General features: G+C 45.3%; 1 protein-coding gene across 12 annotated transcripts in view; it reads right to left on the reverse strand.

The window, feature by feature from the left end:
• PTK2 (protein tyrosine kinase 2) overlaps positions 1–24,564 on the reverse strand; it is a 208,749-nt gene that overhangs the window by 129,015 nt on the left and 55,170 nt on the right. For 11 of the 12 annotated variants that reach the window (XM_065902560.1, XM_065902554.1, XM_065902550.1 and 8 more), the window contains 2 exons: positions 13,975–14,201; positions 3,057–3,223 (listed from right to left, as the gene is read on the reverse strand). In XM_065902560.1, coding sequence (XP_065758632.1) covers positions 3,057–3,223; positions 13,975–14,169 — 362 coding nt within the window. In that variant the 5' untranslated portion in view covers positions 14,170–14,201. Of the gene's footprint in view, positions 1–3,056; positions 3,224–13,974; positions 14,202–24,564 lie in introns of those variants that run through there. The other variant, XM_065902559.1, reaches the window with a different exon arrangement.

Here is a 24,564-nt window from a genome sequence, read left to right on the forward strand (position 1 = left end):
TTGTTTGCCTGAAAATTTATTTCACAGGGTGTTAGTTGCACAATACTGATCTTTTTTTTCCTGGTTATTATTTGCCTGGTATATTTATACTCAAGTTTTATGTGAGTTTTTCAAATTGAAAGTCGGAACTCATTAGAAGGCAGGAAAATTCTTTTCACTATTCATTTATTAATTTATTTTACTAACCTAGAACAAAACAGAACATTAAAGATAAAACCTTTAGACCTTAGTGTAAATAATAACGCTGAGTAGTTTGGTAAAATGTGTCGATTCGGGACATATAAACAGCTCTGAGATACACATACAGGTATATATGTGTGCTAGATCTCACAGTAAAATACCTTATTTCCTGCAAGTAAAAGAGAAATGTTTGAACGTCACTGTTTTGGATACAACCTGTGAACAGTAGATAGCTTGATGTCATGTGTTAATCCACTCTAGTAACCTCTGACAATCATTCACTGTTAGCATCTGTGCATCTCACTTGTGATTTCTATTCATCTTGCTTCCCCACGCTTCTTCTCTGTTTCTTTCCTTCTTTTTGATCCCTACATTTCTCTAATATCTACTTGCCCAATAACCATTTAACTTGTACTTCTAATGTTGGAGCTGGTTACCCTCATATCTAGCTGACAAAGTTTTATTCTATAGCCCCTGTTCCAACCTGCACTGAGTTCTACTTTTTTTAGTATAAAAAAAATCTGTTATCATTAGTTTTCTTTCATGAAGCCAATGCTCACTGATATCTGTTCTTGAGGTAATTTAACCATGCAAACAAATATAGGCTGCCAGTTACATTTTCTTACCACTTCGAACATATTATACCACCATTTTCTTGGCATCAGTGATGCTATGAGAAGTCTAATTTTTCTCTGCTTGTTTTTAACATCCTTTCATTTTCTTCTGTACAACACTATTTTGCCATAATCTGCCAAAGCATGCATTTAGATTTACCCAATTTGAGATTTTTCTGTTAATCCTACATTTGAGGACTCATGTCACTAGAAAGTTCTCAGCTATTTTCCCTTCAGATTATTTCCTCTTCCTCATTCTTTTTATTCTCTTATTCAGAGTTCCTGTTAGAAAAGGGCTGACCTTCTCATTCTTCATGTTACATAAATCTGTTTTCATAATTTCCATCTGTTCATCTGTGTGCTATGTTTTGGGCAAATTTTCTCAGATCTATCTTCCTGTTTACTGATTTTTCAGCTATGTCTAATCTGCTGCTTTATCTATCCAATGACTTCCAGAACTTCTGTTTTGTTCTTTTTCAAGTCTGCTTGATTACTTTAACAGCCTCCTATTCCCACTAATATGTTAGAACAGTTTGTATTAATCCTCACGCTCCTGAAGATACCACACATGTATCACCTGTAACTCTGATTACATTTTCTTCTTTTATCACCTCTACCAACAACCCATGCACCTTCACTCATCTCATAAGCCTAGCTACACTCTGTTTTGAAGATCACATTATTCCCATTGAGATGGGCATGTTGATTTTAAAAACCCATATGGTGAAGTCGGATAAAATCCAAATAGAAACTGTGCCACAAACTATGTGAATGCAACTTAAACCCATTTAGTTGTGCCTCTGTCTTCATCTACAAAATGAGAATAACAAGTCATTACCTCCTAGGGTTTGGGTAAAGGAAATACAGAGTTTACAAATTATAAACAGCATATAGCTGGCACAGTGCCTGGCTCCTAACAGCCACTCGATGGTGACAACACATCACTGTCATCATCTTCACCCCTCATTTGAGGAGGGTCAGTCACATTTTCCTTACTTATGATGATCCAGGCTCCACTAAACAGTGCCTACATCCTTATTATTAAGGTTAAATAAGTTGGCTTAAAAGAATGAAAACAAAGTTTATATACACCGGGATCTGCATTCAACAATTTACTGAGCACTAAGACTACTGCTATAATGAATGCTGCCTCTGAGATGTCTACATAAATTCAGAAGGTTAACAGAACTGTTTTAATTAAAAATATCTAGATATATTTTCAGGTAACTTTTAGATATTCTTAAACACTTGTTTAATTAACTGGCCAAATAGATGGAAGTCAAATCTTTTTCTGCCATTGTTGAAAAGAAACCAAACTATATTCTTACAGACTATTTTGTTAGGTCACTTCTAGCTACTTGACAAATTTGAAAATTATATTTCTCTGATAAGCTGTAATTCGGACAGTATTTTTATTCAACTAAAGATTTACTCACCTAAACATGTTTGTTTTTCTTTTTAAATGTCTAATCTTATCTATTTAGATCCTTGAACTGAAAGCTACTGACATTTGAATGCCTTTTATATGCTACAATCATCTTTATTTCTGCAGCATTATCTATAAAAACAGGGGCTCCTGTGGAAGAGCTCCCTTATACTTCTCTCAAATGTTAAGTGTTTTAGGTGTACAATTTCCTACAAACACCATGGTTTACTTAAAAGTGAAAAAAAATTCTTAGGATAGAATCAGGGAAAGGACAATTATAGGGACTTCTTTTATTTCACTCCAATGATTTTAGTTTCATTAAAGTCAGTATGACTTCACTGAGATCACTTCCCAGCATCAATGCTGTATGTGAACATCACACAGACACCGACCCTTTAGGTGAGCTGCAATCACTGGGCATGACAGAGAGAGCTCTGTAGCACATTAATACAGTCATCAGGTGTGTGGTGTGGTCTCCAGGCACGCAAGGAGGCCAGCAGCACAGGAAGTAAAAGCACTAGGACTCGGAAGTGCTCAGAGCAGAGGCTGGACAGAGCAGCACTGGCAAGAGCAGGGTGAGGAGCAAAAGACCGTCACAAAAGAATGAAAGCAATCAGACGCCTCAAGCAAGTCCACGTAAGGGGTGCCCGAAGACGGGCTACACCCAAGTGCAGCAGAGAGTGCTGGTTAACAATTACCGGCCACCTCTATGTGTACAGGAGTCCCAGTGACCATCAGTGAGAAAATTAAACATAGATAATCAACCTCTCGTGTGTGTTTCTAATATGCAAAACAAATCACGTCCGAGTCACCCCAAAGTAGGTTTGTAATCTTACTTCCACTCCTCTGGTGGGTGGGCAAGTTCATACTTCTCCCTCACATTGGAGACACCCATATCCAAATGGAGCCAGTGAACCTCCTCTGACCGCAGGTGACTCAGGCGAAATCCATAGCAGGCCACGTGCTTTACTTTGTGACTGTCCACTATCTTCTGAATGATGCCCTAAAACATACCCCCCACAGAAATGACTGTTATAAACAAAAACTGCATGCTAGAAAATAATGCAACGTTCATTTCTTTCAGTTAATCATCAGAAATCTTTGGTAAAAAGAGTATCAATTTAAATAAATCACTTAATTTTACTTAGGAATCTTTTTTCACAAATAGTATTTTTATGAACAAAGAAAAATGTTTTTAAAACCACAAGAAGAGGCACTGCCCCTTTCTTTACTGATTTCTGCAGCTCCACCACTGCATCACCCCAACTCATCCACACATGGGCCACCCCTTGGGGGGCTTCCTAAGAATGAGACCTGGGGAGGGTTATACTTTCCAAACCAACAGTATTGCTGAGAACAAGCTGCAACCTTAGTATCATTACACATTTAGGAATACATAATCAAAGTCATGTTTCTGATAATACTGATGACATATAAGAAGCTACCTCAAGTTGGGCCTAACCATCTGCTCTCTACTGGTTAATACACAGCAATCCACAAGAGCCCCCAACCTAATGCTTCCAACATGTGTGTCCATGAGTTCAGAGGAGATGAGGGCAACCTCTGAAGGAGGGCATCAGGGAAGGCCCCCTAGAGAAGGTGGCATTTACCCCGAGCTGTGGCAAGGTGCCCTCAGAGGTGTGGCAGTCGTGTGCACACGTCTGTAAGTGGGCAGCACACATGGGGAGACCCACTTGGGAATACGAAGGAAACCACATGCCGTCCGTCCAGGAGGGCGTGTGAATCACAGTCCACTGCACTCTTCTCAACCTTTTAGGCCATTAATAAGTTTTCTTAAATAATGCAGATATTAACATGAAAATGTCTATTAAAAATCAGTACTGTCCACTAGAGAAAGCACTGGTTTCTAACAATTAGCAATTAACTGAAGCTATCATATAACTTACAATGTAAAAGTTCTGCACACACTAGTATTTCTTTTCTGTGACACAATGCTGTTGGTAAAACAATTAAGGGTTCCCAACCCTACCCCAAAGAAGAGATAAACAATAACGTGTACTGTATACAGAACTGTCAGGGACCCAGTGTGTCCACACCATGGGCAGGGTGTGTGCTGCGCTCCTGCACCTGCCAACCACCCTCGCAGACTCCTCAGTCCCCAAAACGGGGCTGTGCATGCAGCCCAGCAGTGGTGGGGGCAAGACGGAGACGGGGCACATGTGGCTCCACAGAGAAAGGACCCGCTGGAAGAGCCATCAGCAGCTTTAGGAAGAAGATGAACTCGCACTGGATCTACAGCCTGCAGAACTCAGGCAGGGGGACTGAACGTGAAAATCACGTCTCCTTGGACTCTTTGTGCCTCCACGGACTACACATTCCAAGGAATTCTCCAGGCCAGAATACTGGAGTGGGCAGCCTATCCCTTCTCCAGGGGATCTTTCCAACCCAGGGATCGAACCCAGGTCTCCCACATTGCAGGTGGATTCTTTACCAGCTGAGCCATAAGGGTAACCCAAGAATACAGGAGTGGGTAGCCTATTCCTTCTCCAGGGGATGTTCCCAACCCAGGGATCAAACCCAGGTCTCCTGCATTGTGGGTGGATTCTTTACCAGTTGAGCTATGAGGGAAGGGGGACTGGGATGAGCATAAAGCATCCCTCTGGCTTCTGGATTCAGGGCTGCTCTGATCGACGGTGCAGGCCGAGCACTACCAGAGGGCGTCCAGTGGGGTGCTGGGGGAACTGGGAGGACAGAACCCAGATCCAGCCCCGAGCTCGCCTGCAAACCTGTGCTCTGGGGTGGGAACTCTGCCTACAGGAAGGGACATCTTTTTCTGCTAATTCTCTGAAAGGCGACTTGTGCAGCTTCTCCTTGACAACATCCAAATCCCTGGGCTGCAAAGGATAGGAGCTGGCCCCTCTTTCAAGCTCCCACAAAAGCGCCTTTGTCTCCTGCTGCCACTCTGCCAGCTCAATACCGAGAGCACAGACTCTCGTCACCCAGCCGTCCCCCCTCGACTCCACATCCCCCAGCAGCAACAGGTCCAGAGCAACCCGGCTCCTGTGAGGGCTCCACACCACACCTGCGTCTCTCATCCTGTTGCAGTGCTCCTGGTCAGGCGAACCCTCCACACCCAGATGCAGGGTGTAAGGCAGGGTGCTAACCATTCCCTACACTCGGGCTTGCCATCAACACCCCAGGAGGAACCCCACCTTCTCTGGGACCTCTCTCACAGGATACCCTCATGTCTCTGACTCATGGGCACACACTGGACCCCACCTGCAGGGAAGCGATGTAAATTACAGGGATTTGGTCCAAAAAATGTGGTGCTGACTAGGGGGGAAAGCAGGTTCCTAGTCTTGAGGTCTTAATGGAACAGACAGTATTTCCGTCAGTTCACTCCATCACACTGCCAGAAGACACCAGAATAATATCAAGTCTGGGTTTGTGTAACCAGAGTCCCCAAACTGTAGGATCTGGTACCTAAACCTGATCCTACAGTTAGCAATTTCACTGTCCACTTAAAAAAAACAATAAACACAGACATTTCCTTTTATTTCGCTCTTTGCTTTCCCATTATGCTTCCATATTGATTTCGGTTCTAATTCTCATTCTCCAGGACTCTGAGAAATGTCACTTCTCATTCCACAGGGACAGCAGCCAAGACTGTGAGTACAGGAGGCACTTAAATACTTGATGCTGAATGCACATAAGTCCTCAGTAACAAGCAATTCTGAGAGCCAACTATTCAGTCTGGATAACTGAACAAATAACTTGAGAACTAAATACTTAAAACACTACCACATCCACAAAACACACACATACGTCAGTATATTTGTGTATGATTTCTGGAATACCTATCTTTAGAAAAGGGATTGTCTCTAGAGCACTGACAGGATGAGGGCTTTTAATATGCCACTCATGGGATCCAAATTAAATTTCTCATCCTGGCTTTAAAGGCTCATGATAAACCAGTCCTACAATACACAAAACAATACTTAGCTACTTTGTAACCTCTGTTGACTCATTTATATCACAGCCCAGGCCTTGGAAACACATAAGTTTTCCTGACTGAATTCTCACACTAGATATTCACAGGAAAGGGTTCTTCCCAAATTTGAAAATAAAAGCAGCCAGTGTCTGTATGATGCTCGCATCTCATCACGAACACAGCAATTCAGCCATTTCACTGCTAGGGGAGGGTTATTTTCTTTTTTAGCTTCCCTGTTTTAGGGCAAAATGGGGATGTAAGTGCAGGTAATCCTGCCACAAGTACCCTGCCAGCTGTCGTCACACACATGCACAAGTGCTGCTTAGAGACAGATGTGCAGAGTCAAGAGCTACTGACAGTGTGACATTTCGATAAGTACAGCCAAACTGCACACCAACAAAACTATACCAACTACAACAGACAACATTACAGACTGTCCTTCAGCTCACGCCAACACTGGATCTGAAAATGTTTATCCATTCATCTGTCAATGAACATCTAGGTTGCTTCCATGTTCTAGCTATTATAAAATAGTGCTGCAGTGAACAACGGGATACATGTGTCTTTTTCCATTTTGGTTTCCTCAGGATTACATGCCTAGGAGTGGGATTGCTGGGTCATATGGTGGTTTTATTCCTAGTTTTTTAAGGAATCTCCATACCATCTTCCATAGTGGCGGTATCAATTTATATCCCCACCGCCAGTGCTAGAGCGTTCCCTTTTCTCCACACCCTCTCCAGCATTTATTGTTCGTAGACTTTTTGATGATGGCTATTCTGACCAGTGTGAGGTGATACCTCATTATGGTTTTGATTTGCCTTTCTCTAATAATGAGTGATACTGAGCATCTTTTCATGTGTTTGTTACCCATCTATATGTCTTCTTTGGAGAAATGTCTGTTTAGGTCTTTTTCCCACTTTTTGATTGGGTTGTTTTTCTATCGAGTTATATGTGCATTTTGGAAATTAATCCTTTGTTAGTTGTCTCATTTGCTATTATTTTCTCCCATTCTGAGGGTTGTCTTTTCACCTTGCTTATAGTTTCCTTTGTTGTGCAAACAGGTCCCACTTGTTTACTTTTGTTTTTATTTCCGTTACTCTAGAAAGTGGGTCATATAAAAAGGAATGCACTTGAGTCAGTTCTGATGAGGTAGATGAACCTAGAACCTGTTACACAGAGTGAAGTGAGTCAGAAAGAGAAAGATAAATATCGTATTCTAACGCACATATACAGAATCTAGAAAAATGGTACTGAAGAATTTATTTACAGGGCAGCAATGGAGATACAGACATAGAGAATAGACTTATGGACATGGAGAGAGAGAAGGAGAGGGTGAGATGTATGGAAAGAGGAACTCAGAAACTCACATTACCATATGTAAAATAGACAGCCACAGGGAACTTGCTCTATGGCTTGGGAAACTAAACAGGCGCTCTATATCAACGGAGAGGGGTGGAAGGGGAGGGAGATGGGAGGGAGGTTCAAAAGGGAGGGGATATATGTATACCGATGGCTGATTCATGTGGAGGTTTGACAGAAAACAACGAAATTTTGGAAAGCAATTACCCTTTGATAATAAAAAGAAAAAAGAAATTCAGGAAGGCAAGGGTGTAGTCTGAAGATGAGAGAAGAGACAGGTTGAAATAGCTAAAAAATAAAGTTAAGGACAACTAATAAAAGTAATTACAGTATTTTAAGGGGAAAAACTGGTGGTTTGAATAAGGGGAGTAGACACAACAATGGACAGAAATAAATATACTTTAAAAATATTTTGGAGGTAGAATAACCAAGACTTGGTGACCTTGAGAAGACAGCCAATATGAGGATAAAGGAAAGGAGATGAGTGCATTCTGCCTCAGACAGCTAAGCAGAAGTTTATGTCACTCAGTGAAACAAAAACTCATGTGAAGACGGATTGGAAACAGGACAGCAAAATGACCAGTACATTTCTATGGATTTTAGATTCAGCTTTTTAGAATATCTAAGTAGAAATGCCCAGTAAGCACTTGGTTATATGGGTCTGGCGTTCAGGAAAGTATGTTAATCGATTAATCACAGGGTAGGATCAGTATACTCATTAAATAGGCTAAATCAGGGCATTTCTAGTCACTCATTCATTTAATAAGTATTCACTGATAGCTACTTGGTCTGAACATTCTTGCAGATTTGGGGTTATGAGGAAGGTAGACACAGTACCCATCCTTATAAGATTTGGAAACTGGAAACAGAAGGTAGGAACCAATGGCAGTGGTACCTGAAGCTATAACCATTTCACTAAGTGGACTGAATTTGGTAATGTACAATCAGCAAATAGCATTATTATTTAACCACCATTTCCTTCAAACATATTCTGTAAAATTTCCCTTATTTTTTTCTTTTACAACAGTGAACATGTTTGCTAGGTCCTGTGACTTTTCATCGTTTCCATTTATATGAGGAATTACACATATGGAGACTTTTTCTGTAACTCTGTAAGTGTCCTATATTATGAATCTAACCTAAACAGTGTCTGCTTCTTACAGCAAACAACACCGAGACAGAGAAGAGAGAACACTGAAAACCTTTAAAAAAAAAAAAAAAGACGTTTATCAATTTGATGGACCAAGATTGGGGGGGCTGTTAAAATTTAAATTTCCATGGTTACTAACTAGTGAGATGAAGCTGTCATTCTGTTTGTTTCTGGAAGTTCTTGTTATGATTTTGGTTGGTTCAGCTTGGCCACTTATCATTCAGACAGCGCTCTGAAAGGAAGTGACCTTCTCCTTCCCTGGGTGGAGAACACTCATGCAGCTCTGTCCTCCATGTCCATCCATTTACTCTGACGTGTGCCCCTGCCCTATTCATTCAGTGATCACCTAGAGAGCTAGGTGATCTGGTCTGGTGCCAGTGATCTAACGATGACAGCATGTGAGCCTGACCCTTGAAAGTCAAGAGCTGAGCAGGAGAAGGACGTGACAATGAACAATACAGCAGAGAATTTGTCTGTGAAGAAGGTGAGGCAGGGGACAAGAGAAAAGTGCTATCTGATACGTTCAGCTATCTCCTCGTGGGTAACTTGCAGCACTTCGCTGTTTATGAGAGGAGATAGCTGAAGCCATGAGCATAACTCTCAACACTATCCATCTCATCATGCCTGTGAATGGCCAAGTACGCTCATCAGGACTGACGTGTCTTTTACTATGTCCAGGGGTCAGTGTTCTCAGTGCACTCTCCTTCAGATGCTCTTCACATTCAGGAAACCAACAGGTTCCTACCGTCTTCTCTGATCACACCTGTACAGATCAGAACCTGTCATCATTCAGTTACCAAAACAAGATGCAGAAATTCAGCCCTGCTCTGGAAGAAGGCAGCACATCTCCTGCCCTTGGTCCAGCAGCAGACGCGAGGCCCTCCTCACTATCCTCAGGACAAAGCAGGCACTTCTGTCTTCAAGATCCACAATCACCCTCAGTTCCTCGCTGCTGCCATAACAAATGGCCACAAACTCAGGGGCCTAACTAACACAAGTGTGTGACCATCCAGCTGTGCAGATCACGAGTCTGAAGTGGCTGTCACTGAACTAAGACAAGGCATCAGCAAGGACATGCCATGTTCTGGAAGGATTGACAAGGAGCCAATCCCGTAGGTCCCAGGGGGTCACTGAAGAACAGGGAGCTCCTGGGGGTTCTGAGCAGATTACTGATGGGAAGACCGGCTCCTGAGAGACAGGAAGCAGGAAGGAGAAGAGGGTAGTGCCGGACAGAAGGCCACAGGGCAAGGGCACAGTGGGAGAGGAGCAGGTGGGGTCTCCTGCAGGGCTGGCGTGTTCACTCCAGAGAGGAAGGTGTGGAAGGCTCCGAGTGGAGGAGTGATGTGCTCTGGCTCTCGTGTGAACAGGACGGCTCAGGTGGTGGGCTGTGAACAGACGGGGCAGGGACAACGGGGAAAGTGGGCATCAGTCAGGAGACGGCAGGGCTCCAAGAAAGGTGTGCGGGGGAGGCCCCGGGAAGTGTGGGTTCCAGGTACATATAAAGACAACATGGACAGGACAAGCTGGGTGTGAGCAAAAGCAGTAAAAGACGCTGCAAGGGGCCTACTTACCTAAAAGAAAGGGAAACCCTTCATCTGAAGCACTGGATGGCTCTTCTGGAGGAAGAAAAGTGAAGACAGAGAAGAGAGGCAGAGATACAGTTGTGGGAGCATTAGGTCTTCAACTGAAAATGAGACCAACCAGAATGGGGTAGCGTGTGGCCTAAGCAGAGCACGGGATGGAACCACGGCCACGGCTGTAAAGACTTACAAAGACCTAAGAGGCCAGAAGGGGCTGGCAGGTGGGGCCGGGGCCAGCCTCTGGCATTCACTACAGGACTTCCTTCTGGGTCCACATCTCTTGGTGCTCCAATATCATTTACTGGAGTTTTCAAAGACAGCCTACAAAATGAACTTTCTACGTCCTCATTGCTCTTACAGACACCTTCATACCACATGTTGGTGGCTGACAATGTATCTGGTTTACACTTCAGAGACACAAGGTGTTTCCCCCAGGGCCACTGAAGACCCTGTTTCAGGGCTACCCTGCATCTGGCATCGCTGATAACAGTCTGACGTAAACACCGCCCTTCTTACTAAGTAGAAGATTTCTCTGGTAGAATCTGGATCTTCTCCATATACTAACCTTGGCTCTTCTGCACTGACCCCAAACTTATCTCCAGGGCTGCCTGGGACATGGCACTGAAACTAGGCTATGGTCAAGAGAAGTGATGTTTGTGACCATGGGCTACTGATTACTCGGGCGGGACATAGGAGCCTGTACCCCTGTTTAGGAATCATGACTGGATTTACAACTTGCACTGATGTTGCTGGCACGTGGCCACAGGGCAGGGTGGTTACGGAGGTGGAGCGTGCCCGTGTGCCCATCTCACAGATCCCACCTCCTCACACCCAGGCGCTGCACGCGTGGCAGGTGATGGCCAGGAGTGTCACGGCCACGAGGCCCAGGCCTGCGACACCCAGAGCCCTGCAATGAGCACGGTTCTCCTACTGCGGCTGCTCTGTACACACCACCTACTCACAGTGGAGGCCTGTGAGTCCTGTCAGCGACCGCCATACTATTAGTGTGTAATTAGCACACATATGTAATAGGAGTAAACTTTGTTAATTAAAGAACTGAAAACTTCTGTAATGAATTATGACAAGAATCCTGAGTTTTCCTGGTAAAAAGGAACCTGCAGAGGTTTTGGTTCTCCTGAGTCAGGCAGCCTCTCAGACAACTACTTTCTACAGAGCACAGCTGTCCAGCAGGAACATAATGCAGGCCACGTACACCGTTTAAAAATTTCTAGTGGCCGCATTAAAAAACTGTAAAAAGGTACAAGTGAATTTAATTTTAATGATACATTTCCTTTAACCTAGCATGCCAAGAACAAAACTAACAGATTATTGATGAGATATTTTACATCCCTTTTTCATACTACATCTCTGAAACCTGGGGTTTATTTTTACTTTGCTGTTGTTGTTCAGCCGCTAAGTTGTGGCCAACTGTCACCCCATGGATGGCAGCACGCCAAGCTCCCCTGTCCTTCACCATCTCCCGGAGTTTCCACAAACTCATGTCCATTGAGTCAGGGAGGCTATCTAACCATCTCATCCTCTGCCGCCCCCTTCTCCTCCTGCCTTCAATCTTTCCCAGCATCATGATCTTTTCCTACTGAGTCGGCTCTTCGCATCAGGTGGCTGAAGTATTGGAGTTTCAGCTTCAGTCCTTTCCAGCACACTTAGAAAACATCAACTCAGACTAGCTACACTCAAGTATTCAGCAGTGGCATACTGCTACCACATTGGGCAGTGCATCGGGCAGTGCAGCAACAGGGTCTGAGACTCAATTTAATTACTAAGCAACTCTAGATAACAACAGGCTATCTCCTTTCAGAAAATGGTTGGCTTTTAGATCCATCTTAATTTACACGAAAATCCTGCATTTTCAGATGTTACAGCACTAGATGAAAGTGGGTTACGAGTAATTCCCACCTGCCATCACACTGATCCAGTATCATATGGATTTCATGCTATTCCTGGGGAGGGCTGGGGTCAATCCGTGCCAATCGAGGTTTCTCTGCCTCATGCTGAAAATCAAGCACCAACTGCTAAGACTTGCTAAATTCTAAACAGTGATCAATTACTGTGAAGTAGAACAACTTGCTCTTTGGCCGCATAGATTTACTAATATTGATCTTCACAGAAGTCTGACAAATATGTTCTCATAACTTATGTGTTTCTATCTTATTTAAATTTTTCTTCACAATACAAATGTTTTGATGCCTGGTAAGGTTCTAACACTGGCTAAAGGCTGACACACGCCCAGTGATCACTGGTTCTTTCCATGGTAGGAATCCTCTCATGTGCAGCATGTATGATGTTAAAACCACAGCACATCTGCCACGGAGCCTTCCCAGAGTGAAACTCCTGATGTAAGAAACTCTAACATCTCCTAAATGTCTTGGGAAATTCATAATCTTTGAAATGTTCCCGTCCTGCACAAATACTCTGAAGTCTATTAAGGATGCAACAGTTTAAAGAATTTCCTCTCCTGTATCTGAAATTTATAAAACTACATATGCCCTAACAGCCTTCCCATAAACCTTACATTTACAAAGTTTCCTCTCCAGAGATTGCATTTATAAGGCTAAATATGAAACAGAGCTATAGATAAACTAGAAAAAGTCAGCAAGTGTCATAAAAATTTTGTGAAAAGAGACTATTTCAAGTACAGCACATGGATAGATGCTAACACATATTTCAATTCTAAGTGAATGTCTCTCCTTTTAATAATCCATTTGAATAGTCAGTATTACAATATCACAGAGGTAACAATGTTACATATAATTTATATGTAACATATAGCCTTAAGTCTAAGTTCTACCACTCCCTTTATTGTGCTTAAAAACAGTTAAGGCATATAAGTTAACAAGTAGCAAATTAATCTCCTTATAATAAAAGGGAAGGAGTATATCTGACGGTCCTCCTCACTGGACGTTTGTCTTCCTTAAAGATGGATATGGACGAAGTAGAGGAGCAGCAGGGAGGAGGGGCTTCCTCAACACTTGATCAAATAAACATCCTGACAGCTTACATTCTGAACTCGGTTTTCTGAAATTCTGGTGCTCACTCCTTCCTCTCAGCAACCTCTGCCCACACGGTGCTGCCCCCACAACTCTTCACCACCCACTCTCACCAGCGCCCAGAGGAAGCCGGTCCAGCGACTCCCACGTCCTCATGCAGTGACGCCCTGCAGGCCCCAGCCACTGGGACCCCAGGAAGTGCCGTCTGCACCATGCTGAGGTTAAGGCCCCCCGGGACCCCACCTACAACAGACTGGAGGCTATCTAGGCAGGATCTTTCACATCCCCAGAACCTCATCAGGCGTGTGTATACAGAAGGCATTTGTTTTTTAAGAATCTGTCCTGTCTGAAATCATGCAAACAGATTCAAAATTACACTTTCTAGAAAACAATTTATTTCAACACAATTAGAGGCTATTTTAATTGTTTTGTTTCTTATGTATTTCAAGAATGTTTTTCTAAAAAACAGGTAAGAAAAACAAGTCAATTATATATTGGCATTATATATGATGCAGTTATTTTTCTAAGAAATTTTACATAAATTAAAACTCTAGTCAGTCACATATTAACTCAGTAAATACTACACAGAAAAGCTAGCATCGCTGATATATTGGAATAACAATTATTACCCTGCCTTTTCGGTGTGTGCCATTAACATTTAACCTAAACACATACTGAGGGTGTATCCCAGGAAAACATACTCACCCTGACGTCGGTTGCATCTCCATGCCTGATAATACTGGCCCAAGTGGTTGGCTCACTGTTGCTTTCAAAATAATGAAAGACCTTTAATACTCGCTCCATGGCCCCAGGAGAACGCTCCACACCAGTACCCAGGTGAGTCTTGGTACTTGAACTCGGTGTGTGATTCAAGTTTGGGTCAAGGTAAGCAGCTGCCATTCTTTTGCTAGATGCTAGGTATCTGTCATATTCTGGAAAAGAAAATAAGTTTTTTCAGTGTACAATATTTGAAATCTACTGGTTAAAATGTATTTTACTGATACACTAACATAACAACACTGTTCTCTGTTCTCTCCCTATGATGTGTTGTATGCAGGTGAGCCTGAGGAGACCTGAGACCTATACCCAGATAATCACTGTTTCCCACTACCAGCCCCCTTCCACCACCCCCACCACCTCCACTCAGAGCAGCACCTGATTCACAGCAGCATAATAAATATTTGTTAAACAAACTACTAGAAGGCTGGGAACCCTATTTCACCTCTGTTCAAAACTGGTTGTTATCTATAAACAATGTAACTTACCACCACCACCCCCTTTAAATCAGGCTCTAATTCTGTCAGAAATATCTCATAGGAAAGCAAAATGTGTTAATTTTACTGCCTATTTTCAAAATCTTTTATTTTAGTGATCTCTTTTGCTCTCCAAATTAGACAGTAAGGAGAATAAATATAGTATAAATTGCTTCCTGAAAAGAAACATTCCATCTTTGGAGTGGTCAGAAGAAATGATGCACTAGTGATAACAAAAATCACTAGAGTTGACCCTTTAATAACGCAAGTTTGAATTGCCCAGGTCCACTTCTATGCAGATCTTTTTCAATAGTGAATAAACACTACAGTTCAGTCGTGTCCGACTCTTTGTGACCCCATGAATCGCAGCATGCCAGGCCCCCCTGTCCATCACCAACTCCCGGAGTTTACTCAAACTCATGTCCATTGAGTCAGTGATGCCATCCAGCCATCTCATCCTCTGTCGTCCCCTTCTCCTCCTGCCCCCAATCCCTCCCAGCATCAGGGTCTTTTCCAATGAGTCCACTCTTCACATGAGGTGGCCAAAGTACTGGAGTTTCAGCTTCAGCATCAGTCCTTCCAATGAACACCCAGGACTGACCTCCTTTACAGACCTACATGATCCCTGGTTGGCTGAATCCCCAGAAGCGGAACCAAAGGTACAGAGGCGCCCTCATTCAGGGGACTGAGCACAAGCTACATGTGGACTTTCCCTGCGAGGGCTGGCACCCTAACCCTACGCCGCTCCCTGGTCAGCAAGATGCGTGACAGGGAGCGTGTCAGGGAGGTGCTAAACCAGAAATAACGCACAATCCAGATCCCTCTCCGTGGCCAAAAGTCAATGGCAAAATCCTTCATAAACCTCTAAAAAGTAGGTCTAAACTTTTTTAGAGGATAAACCGTTCCATGACAGAATGTGGTTCTGCTTTATTGATTCGAGCTTTCATTTGCTTGTCAAAATTCAATTTGTGCTATCAACTCTCAAATTGGCCACCCCATCAAGCCTTCCTTGACCTTTCTGGACAGTTCCATGTGCAAGTCTGTTAACCACCACTCAACCCTAGTGGTGGTGTTCCTATCTGTCTTTCTGCAGGACTGAGGATTCAGAGAGCCTGGCATGTGAGCTGGTCAGTCTGTGGGACGGTGTCCACTATGGAATCAGAAGTCCTAAGTGCTGCTCCCTGCTATACTGACTCCTCTGCTTCCAAACAATTAAGAGAATTCTCTGCTGTTTGTGTGGTTCTCTACTTGGTTGTGGCCCGTGGCTGAAGATGTACAACTGGGGCTGCCAACTCTCTGCCTCTAAGTGAGAAGAGCCTTCGCCCTCCTTCACCAGAGAGGTGGGCTCCAACTGGAGTTTGTAGCTGCAGCCCTCTGCAATCTGTGGCTGGCTGCATTTTTTAGAACTTTTCAAGATTAACCAGTTACAGGCACCGGCTACTTACACACATTATAGAATATCTTTTTCAAAAAATTATCAAAGAAGAGGAAATGAAAAGGTTTCTAAAGTTGGCTTACTTGTATAATTTAGACCCCTGTTCTTCAAACCATCAGTGGTAAGTGACCAGTTTTGTTTTCATTTCCAACCTGTCACAGACCAATACTTTGTAAAATACAATGGGGAGGAATTCCTAGAAAAATGAAATTTAAAAATATAAGACATACAAAAGCCAAGCACAAAACTTCTATGGTTTCCAGACGCCTGTGCCAGATTCTGCCCTTACTTCGCCCTACACTGTGGACAGTCCCAGCACAGCCCCAGTCTGCGGGCCACCGCCAGTCAAGTCCCCGCTCAGGCACCAGGCTGCCTGGGGCAGCAAGCGGCCAGCACCCGCTGGACTAGGAGATGGGAAAGCGGACAGCCTGTCAGTGGCGGCTGCCGACCTTCCAGCTTCAGGCCTTTCACTCACACACTAACTTCTTTCTTGGGAGAGCAAGGCAATCCCAAGGCAGGCAGGTGTGAGGACACAGGAGCTGACAAGCCTTGGCACTGACCCCGAGGCTCCCTGCACAATCCAATATTAATGCTTCGTAAGACAGCACATAAGAAAAAGGAAGAAAAATACGAGGACCACAACAAGAATCTTACTCCAGAGCTGCCTTGCTTATATTCACTGTACATACTAAGATCTCACCAAGACAGTAATCTCAGTAAGCTTGTGATAAGCTGGCCCTTTAATAAAACGAGATGATTGCCAAATTATGAGAAGCAAAGAACGCAAACTGATACAGCTAAATTTTTAAAAAACTGAAGACATCAACTAGTTTGAAGAGTTTTAAGAATTGGATAATAACCTTAAAGTAAGTCCTTAAACAACCTAGACAACTGTGAAAGTTTTCTCCTTAATTTTGTTCTATCACCCATGATTTCAGTTTATTTTCTCACAAAATGACTAACCTGAGTATCCTAAATGTCCCACAGTGATTTTACTAGACAGAGAAGCTAACATTATTTAAATGCTTGACATTCTAACATGGAAGGATATATATGAAACTCCAATACTCTGGCCACCTGATGTGAAGAACTGACTCATGGGAAAAGACCCTGATGCTGGGAAAGATTGAAGGCAGGAGGAGAAGGGGACAACAGAGGATGAGATGGTTGTATGGCATCACCAACAAATTGACGTGAGTTTGAGAAAGCTCCAGGAGTTGGCGATGGAAAGGGAAGCCTGGTGTGCTGCAGTCCATGGGGTCACAAAGAGTCAGACACGACTGAGCGACTGAACTGAACTGAACTTGGTATTATAATGTCAGTGTGTGACAGTTTATATTTTTCAAATTCTCCCCTTTCCCAGTGCCCTTTTTCCAATGTGACTTTGACACCCTTTTCAAGAGGCATAGTCTATGTTCCTTCCCCTCGAATCTGGGTTGGCTTAAACTAGGCTCAGATACACCCTAAGCCAGGTCATTAAAGGCAACATCAAAAAAAAAAAAGAAAGCAGGAACCGAGGTTCCCGTGGTGTCCTTGGGAGGCTCACTCACGAAGTCCACCACCACACTGTACAGAAGTTCAAGCAACCCAAGATCAGAGCTCCAAGAACCACAGCTTCGGGTGAGCTTCCCATTGATGGGCGGCATCACCTCTGGAAAACTGAGACAGAGTCACCTTGAAAGACCCACTGGCTCCCAGCTGTGCTGCCACAGACAACACCACACAGAAGGGATGAGCCGGCCCTGCTGAGCCCTGAGACCACAGACCTGAACAGAACAAATAACTCATGCCATCTGAAGCCATTACGTGTCAGATGTATTGTTTTCAGCAACAGACAAGTGATACAGCATATGTTCAACTAACATACGCAAGTGATTCTTCCTTCACCTGGAAGTGTGGGACATAAAATGACAACCAGAAGCTGTGTGGACAATGCTTGCCCCCTTCTTTGCAGTTAAATTAAAGATACAGAGTGAGATCTTTTCAGTGCCTGGACAAATGTCACACACCTTCCTAACTTTGGGTCACTTTCCTTCTACATTTTATTCTTTGTAATTTCAATGTCATGAAACACCTGGGAGTTCCTCTAATGCAAACTTTTTGCCATGTCACTTCCTCAGTGACATCTGTTTCTGTCACAATTATTTTCTTCACTTATGTCAATAAGACATAAAAGACACACTAAGTTCTTTTGGCTGCAAATCCAGAATGTCTGGCTCAAAAGCAAAGTCAGCATTCCTAGAGTTGGCTATTTTTTTCTGTAACTTCATGTATGTTCAATTAGAGTCCTACAAAGTTATTTCCACCAGGGAGTAAAAGTTTTTGCCATACTGTGTACTTAATTTCTAAGATCCCTAATTAGTTAAAGACCTTAAAAGTAACTGAACATTGGAGACTTAAAAAAAAATCCTAAGGAAATCAAGAATGGCAAAATATAACATATATGTCCTTTATAAAACCCAAATTAATAAAGTACTGATAAGATAAATGTATTTCAGGTTGAAAACTAAGAACATTCAGAGTATGATAACCTATTTGTTTATATTTTAACTGTGACCTGTCGTGGTAAAGGAAACTCAGGTTTCCTTTCCGAGGGCACTGATTGCAAGGGGCCAGAAGGGAGGCTGCGGGAAGCTGATAACCTTCCAAACACTGATATGGAAGGGGGCAGAAAACCTGGGCCCAGCTATGTAGGATTTATGCACTTTACTGTATGGACGCTGTAACTTCAATTACACATCTTTATTTAAAAATATGAGAACAAAAAAGGTTTGTCAGAAGACTCTTATCCAACAACTAACCAAAAGAAACATGCAGTGCCAAAGCACACTAGCTAAAATTAACTGCCCAAGCCACAGTCACAAATCCAGCACAGAAGCAATTCACATGGACACATTTTATAAATGCCAACTGTTCTCGATTTCTGCATTTCTGCCTCTGCCACTCTCTTAATGGCACATGCATGTGCTATTTTGAAAAACAAGTAAAATGTGTGATGTTTGCAAATATGAAAGTACTCATTTACCATCTTTTATGAAAGGAGTTTTTTAACTGCATTTATGATATATAGCCATACATATGCACATGTATGCATACTCAAGACAGATATCCTTTAAGACTCTATTGAAAAATACGGGACATTATCGCCAAAAAATGCAGACACTAACAAGCACAAATTTTCACACATGGCTGCAAAATTCATTTTTCCCTAAAACTGACACATAAAACCTAGCTCTAAGATTAACAGTCTAGCCAGCATCAACATTCATTACAAATAATTAAAATTGTCACTTACTGAGTGGCTCTACATGCAAGGCATAAACACACACTAGCTCATTTAATTTCATTTTCACCACAACTGTTAGAGGTGCACTGTCCTAGCTCCATTAGCAGGTATAAAGTCTAAAATAAAAGTCACCATATTCCAGGAACACAAAGCTACTCGGTAGTTGGGTTGTGACTGTGTGAGACTGAAGCTCTGAAAACCTCTTTCAGTTCAGGTACACTGTAGGGGCCCATCAAGTCTGGCCTAATGACAATTCTCTGCCCCTAAAATCCTAAAGCTCAGTGACACAGTCCACTGCTCTCAGCATGCACGGACACACACAGCTCTTCACCACTGCATCCCAACAACACTGGAAGCACTGAATGTATATGATGGATCACGAACGAAAGGAAGAATGTTGCCTAAAGCAGGTCCCCAGCCTGCACAGGGTCTGTGAGGGAGAAAGCCTGTGAGTTGCACATCCTGTCGCAGGTACACGTCTGCCACAACTTCTCTGGTGTCGACTGGCCATGGTGGAGTCACACGAAAGGAAGAGGGCCATCTCCCCAACATTGCTGGTGGCATTCAATAAGCAGCTACTGGGATGAAAAGAAAGGATGGCAGTGTGGCTGGCTGGAATGCTGGACAGAATGGGTGGCTGGGTAAACCTGGGCCACACGACACAACCCCCACAGGTCTCCTGGGAACAGCAACGCTAAGCCTGTCTCCCTGGAGCCAGGCGACTCCGGATTACTACTGAACACATTAAGCATGACAGACTTTCTCAAACACCTCTTTGTCACTAACTGTAAATCTCCCAGATGAAAGAAACATGGTTAAAATATTTTTCTGTATTATTTTATAATTAAATACTTAACAATGTAAATTAAAGTAGAATTCATCAAAGCAGATGATCAAAACCAATGTAGAAAACCTACATTAAATTATTCCTTCAGCACTTCTAAGTTTACGTCTAACACACCACATACAGCACCAGAAAGCCTCGCCTGTTTAGGAAGAGACTCCCTCAGAGTCCTTCGCACAGCGGGCTTGCCACGGCTCGCGCGCTCCTCTCACACAGCTGACTCGTCTCTCTGGCACGGCAGCCCTATCCGGTGGCTCCCATCAGTCACCTCAGTTACACGCATGGGCACTGAGGCACCGAGGCTAGGCGACTGCCCTGGGTCACACGGCTGCAAGTGTGCACGCTCACTTCCACACCAGATCCCGGCTGGTCCAGGGGCGAGCCACAGAGCCTCAGACAGCACACAGGGGGCGTGCAAGCTCCTGCACAAATGGACCCCGCACCAATCAGCATCACCGTGTGATCCCTAGGCAAGTCTGGTCAGCTAGGTTACCTGCATCAAAAGTGCCGAACCACCTTCTAATTTTATTGAGTATATCAATATCACACACTTCCCACCTACTAACTCGGCCTTCCCCGGCCCTGCGTGGAACGCAGTCTCCCCGGCCATCAGGAGCCCTGGCGAGAGGCCCTCCTGAGAAAAGCCAGGCCAGACAAGAGCACTGAGCGCACAACGCTGGGGAGAGGCCAGGGGAGGGAAGGTCCCACTCAGACTGGACATGGCTGGGGTTCCCACACAAGGTGAGTTCCCAGCTGGGATCTTAGAGAGCGGGTATCAAAACCTAAACCTGACCAAAGACAAGGTGGCTGGCGTGCTGAGAGCACCCCGGGGAGCCAACAGGAGGCCTGAGTGGCTTTAAATTCAATCAGCAGGGAAGCAGGACAAGGCCCAGTTGCAGAGGCAGGCTCAGAGCCTGGCTGGTGTTAGGATTTGTACTGGGCAGTCATTCAAGTCTGTGTGGACCAATCAGAAGGCTTCTGTTATAACCCAGACAGGACTGACTATAGCCTGAGACCAAAGATTTGAAAGCTATAAAAAAGTCCAAGAGGACAGGATTGATCAAACTGCATCTGTAAGACTGAAGGAGACAGTCAGCAGCCATTTTTCTGACTTGGGCAGCTAACTAGGAAAGTGATAGCATCCTCTGAGATAAGAAACACAAGAGGGGCAGACCTGCTGGCGGAGGGGGCTGGGCAGGAAGGAGAAGATCAATTCCGCTTGGTATCTGTTACTGGGAACAACTCGGGTCCCAGTGCCTGAGCTCAAGCCAGATGAAGGAGGCATTTCATGCCTCCAGTTACAGGAGAGAAGCAGGGAGCCGGGACTTCTGGACGTTTACTCCGGAAGGGGGATGAGGGTCAGGCCACCACAACTGACTCTCAGGCTGGGGAAGGGGGGCCCTGACACATGTGACTCGGACAAGATGATAAGGGTTCTCTGAAGCCTTCTAAAACACATACAGGACTTCCCAGCTGTACTTCTAAGGAGGAGAAGTAACCCTGCATTCGGGAAAACACTCCCACTGGTGCACTCTCTCCTGAGGAGGGGCGCTGGGCACAGTCAGAAGAGCATGAGGCAAGCACCGCCCATCTAGAGCTGACCTGCCGCTCACAAGGAAGAAGGAACGTCCTGACACGCAGAGACGGAGCTCGACTGTTGGCTGTGAAACACGCTGCTGTGAAGGCCACTCATCAGGCAGGGGCCAGGGCTTGGAGGTTTGCTCCAGGGATTATTCATGCCGCATTTACCATGCCAGGACTGTTGTAGGCACTTAAAAACGAAATCATTTAACCCTCATAATAACCTTCTTTCCCCCACTTTCTGGATGTGGGACGAGAAAAGCAATTTGCCTGAGCCCACAGGCCTGGTGAGCAGGGCTCAGCCAGGCAGGGAGCTGCAGACACCAAGCCTTCGCTCGGCAAGCCCCGCCATCTGGGGTGTGCTCAATCTGCAGCTTCACTTGAAAACTCGGCCACTGGCGGGCTGCAGCGCTGCCTAGCAACACAGCAACACACAGCTGAGTGGGCGTCCTCTCCCTCCGTCCAGGTCACCTCCACACCGTCTTGGGCTCTGCCGAGAGCCAGCTACAAGGTGCTGCTGCTCCCGCCTACCCTCTCATGGCCACCTGCCTTGTCCACTTGTTCCCACCGGTCTTCTGTGGGCAAACGCAGGGGACACATCTCCCTGAGACTAACTGATTCTGCACAAACATATACTCAGCCAACTACTAGTATGGATTAAAGAAGCTATAACCCTAACCTGAAGAGCGTTCAGACTAGTTAGGAGAGCTGCACGCGCGCGTACACACCCACACCCCCCCACACAAACGCACTCTGTCTCACACGTGTGGCTAATAACAACTGTCACAGGTACTATTTAAAAATTAATTGTAAACACTATTTTAAAAAATCAGTATCACTAACCATAAAGCCACTAGAAAGAACTCAGTAGTTTTCTACCTTGCAAAAACTGCACCACCCTGCTCACGGCTTCTGGCCACGCAGACCTCAGCTGCTGCAGGCAGACGGTCACCTGCTCAGGAGGCTGCTGACCTCCTGAGTGAGGAGGCCGAGAGCAGGACAGACCGGTTCCCTCCTAGGTGTGCATTTCACCGCAGGAGAGCAGGGGAGCATATGCGCTGGTGAGGAGAGCAAGAGGGAAGGGGGGGTGGCAGGAGGGTCCCATTTCACACAGGGTGGTCAACTCATATCTTACTGTCAATCCAGAAGAACTGGTGGGGGTGGGGGTGGTGAGTGTTAAACGGATAAACCAGGGCACACATTTCCCCACCTTGCCAAGAAGGGCATCTCTAAGCAAAAACCCCACGTCCTGCTAAAGCCCTAGAGCCATGTTTGGGGAAAACCCTGGGAAGAATGAGTGGCCCCTTCCCCAAAGACAACGAGGATGAGTGAAGGGTCTGAATCCCCACTGGACCGGCCCTGTGGGTGAGGGAACCGGCGCTGACAGGACTCAAACAGGAGTGAAGAGGGTTCACGGCGATGCTCCGGTCATGACATCAGAATCCTGGACACGGAACGCACCCCTGCTCCTCACCATCCCCTCTCTCCCTGTCCCCCCTGTGGCAGCAGAAACCTGTTACTGTCATGTTCTTGGTTTACCATAAACACACATACCAGACACACCTGCTCCCTGCAGGGGACACAAACAATTGCACCAACATTTACACAGTGAAGTCCCTACAATGTGAGGAAAGAGACCAGCACCAGGGAGACACTCAGGGAATTGGAGCCAGGTGGCTGAGGCTTCAGAGAGGGAACTGTGAGCGGAGAGGTGTCCCGGGAGGGGGACACACGTCCACACCTGAGGAGGAGTTCAAGGAACTTGCGGATGGCGCCCAAGGCAGAAAGACAGTGACGGGCAGAGGCAGATGAGCTGTGCCTCCTGTGGGGTCGGGTAAGGGGAGGACGGCGCCTGGGCACAGGGCGACAAGACTGGAGGCCCGGCCGCGGAGTCCCGGTCTCCAGAGGTGGGCAGAGAATTAGCAAGAAGAGCCCTCAGAGAAACAGGGTGCAGGGCAAGGCTTCCCTCCCCACCCCCTCCAGTGGCCTTGCGCAACTCAAACTACTATCAGTGGAGAAGCCCAGGTCCTCCAGAACACGCCCACATCATTATCCCTGCCTCTGCATGCGAATCCCTATAGCACAGAGGACCCCCCCCACCCCCAACCGTCTCGGCCGGAATTGAAGATGCCGCAGACTCTACCAATTCACCTTTCTTTTTCACTCAGCAAACAACTGCTGAGTGCTGTTAATATGTCCCACCATGGAGGATCAAAAAATAATGAGACCCGAGCCTGGTTGTAAGAACCAGGTAACAGGAGACGAGCAACTAGGCAGAGCTGTGTGAGTCACCAGCTACGCCGGTGAGGGCAGACGAGCCCTGGGGCCCACGAGAGACAGAGGGCCACACTTGGAGCAAGGCCTGAAGGCTTCACGGGTGAAGAAGGAAAGTTCCAGCAGGAGCAGCAACAGCACAAGAGGCCAACAAGGCCAGCCCAGCAGGGTCCTCTCAGAAAGCTAAGCGCGCACAGGGCTGAGAGGCTGGGGCCTGCAGGAGCTGGGGAGGGGGAGAGAGGGCAGGGGAGAGAGGGCAGGGGAGAGGCGGGCAGGGCCTCACGCAGGCGCAGGGTGGCTGGGACCCACTCAGGGCAGTGTGCACTGGGGGCCACCACACAGAGGACCTGCTCCCTGAGCTGGGTGCTCAGAAACTCAGGTGTCCTCTGGAAAGCACCTGATTTCTTTGACTGTAAATATGCAGGTATCTAGACAGTTACACTGTAACTATAAAATGGTTTATACACTTATATAAAAATATACTTTTAACCTGTCTCCCTACTAGTCAGTTAGCTCCTCAAGCTGTCAGACCACGTGGCTGTGGTCTCACAGGCATGGCAAAGGAGCTGGAGGTAATTCCCAGCACAGCCATCAGGCCCTGGGAGCCGACCCAGACCCATCT

The sequence above is a fragment of the Muntiacus reevesi genome, chromosome 12, assembly GCF_963930625.1.
Source record: "Muntiacus reevesi chromosome 12, mMunRee1.1, whole genome shotgun sequence".
NCBI lineage: Eukaryota > Metazoa > Chordata > Mammalia > Artiodactyla > Cervidae > Muntiacus > Muntiacus reevesi.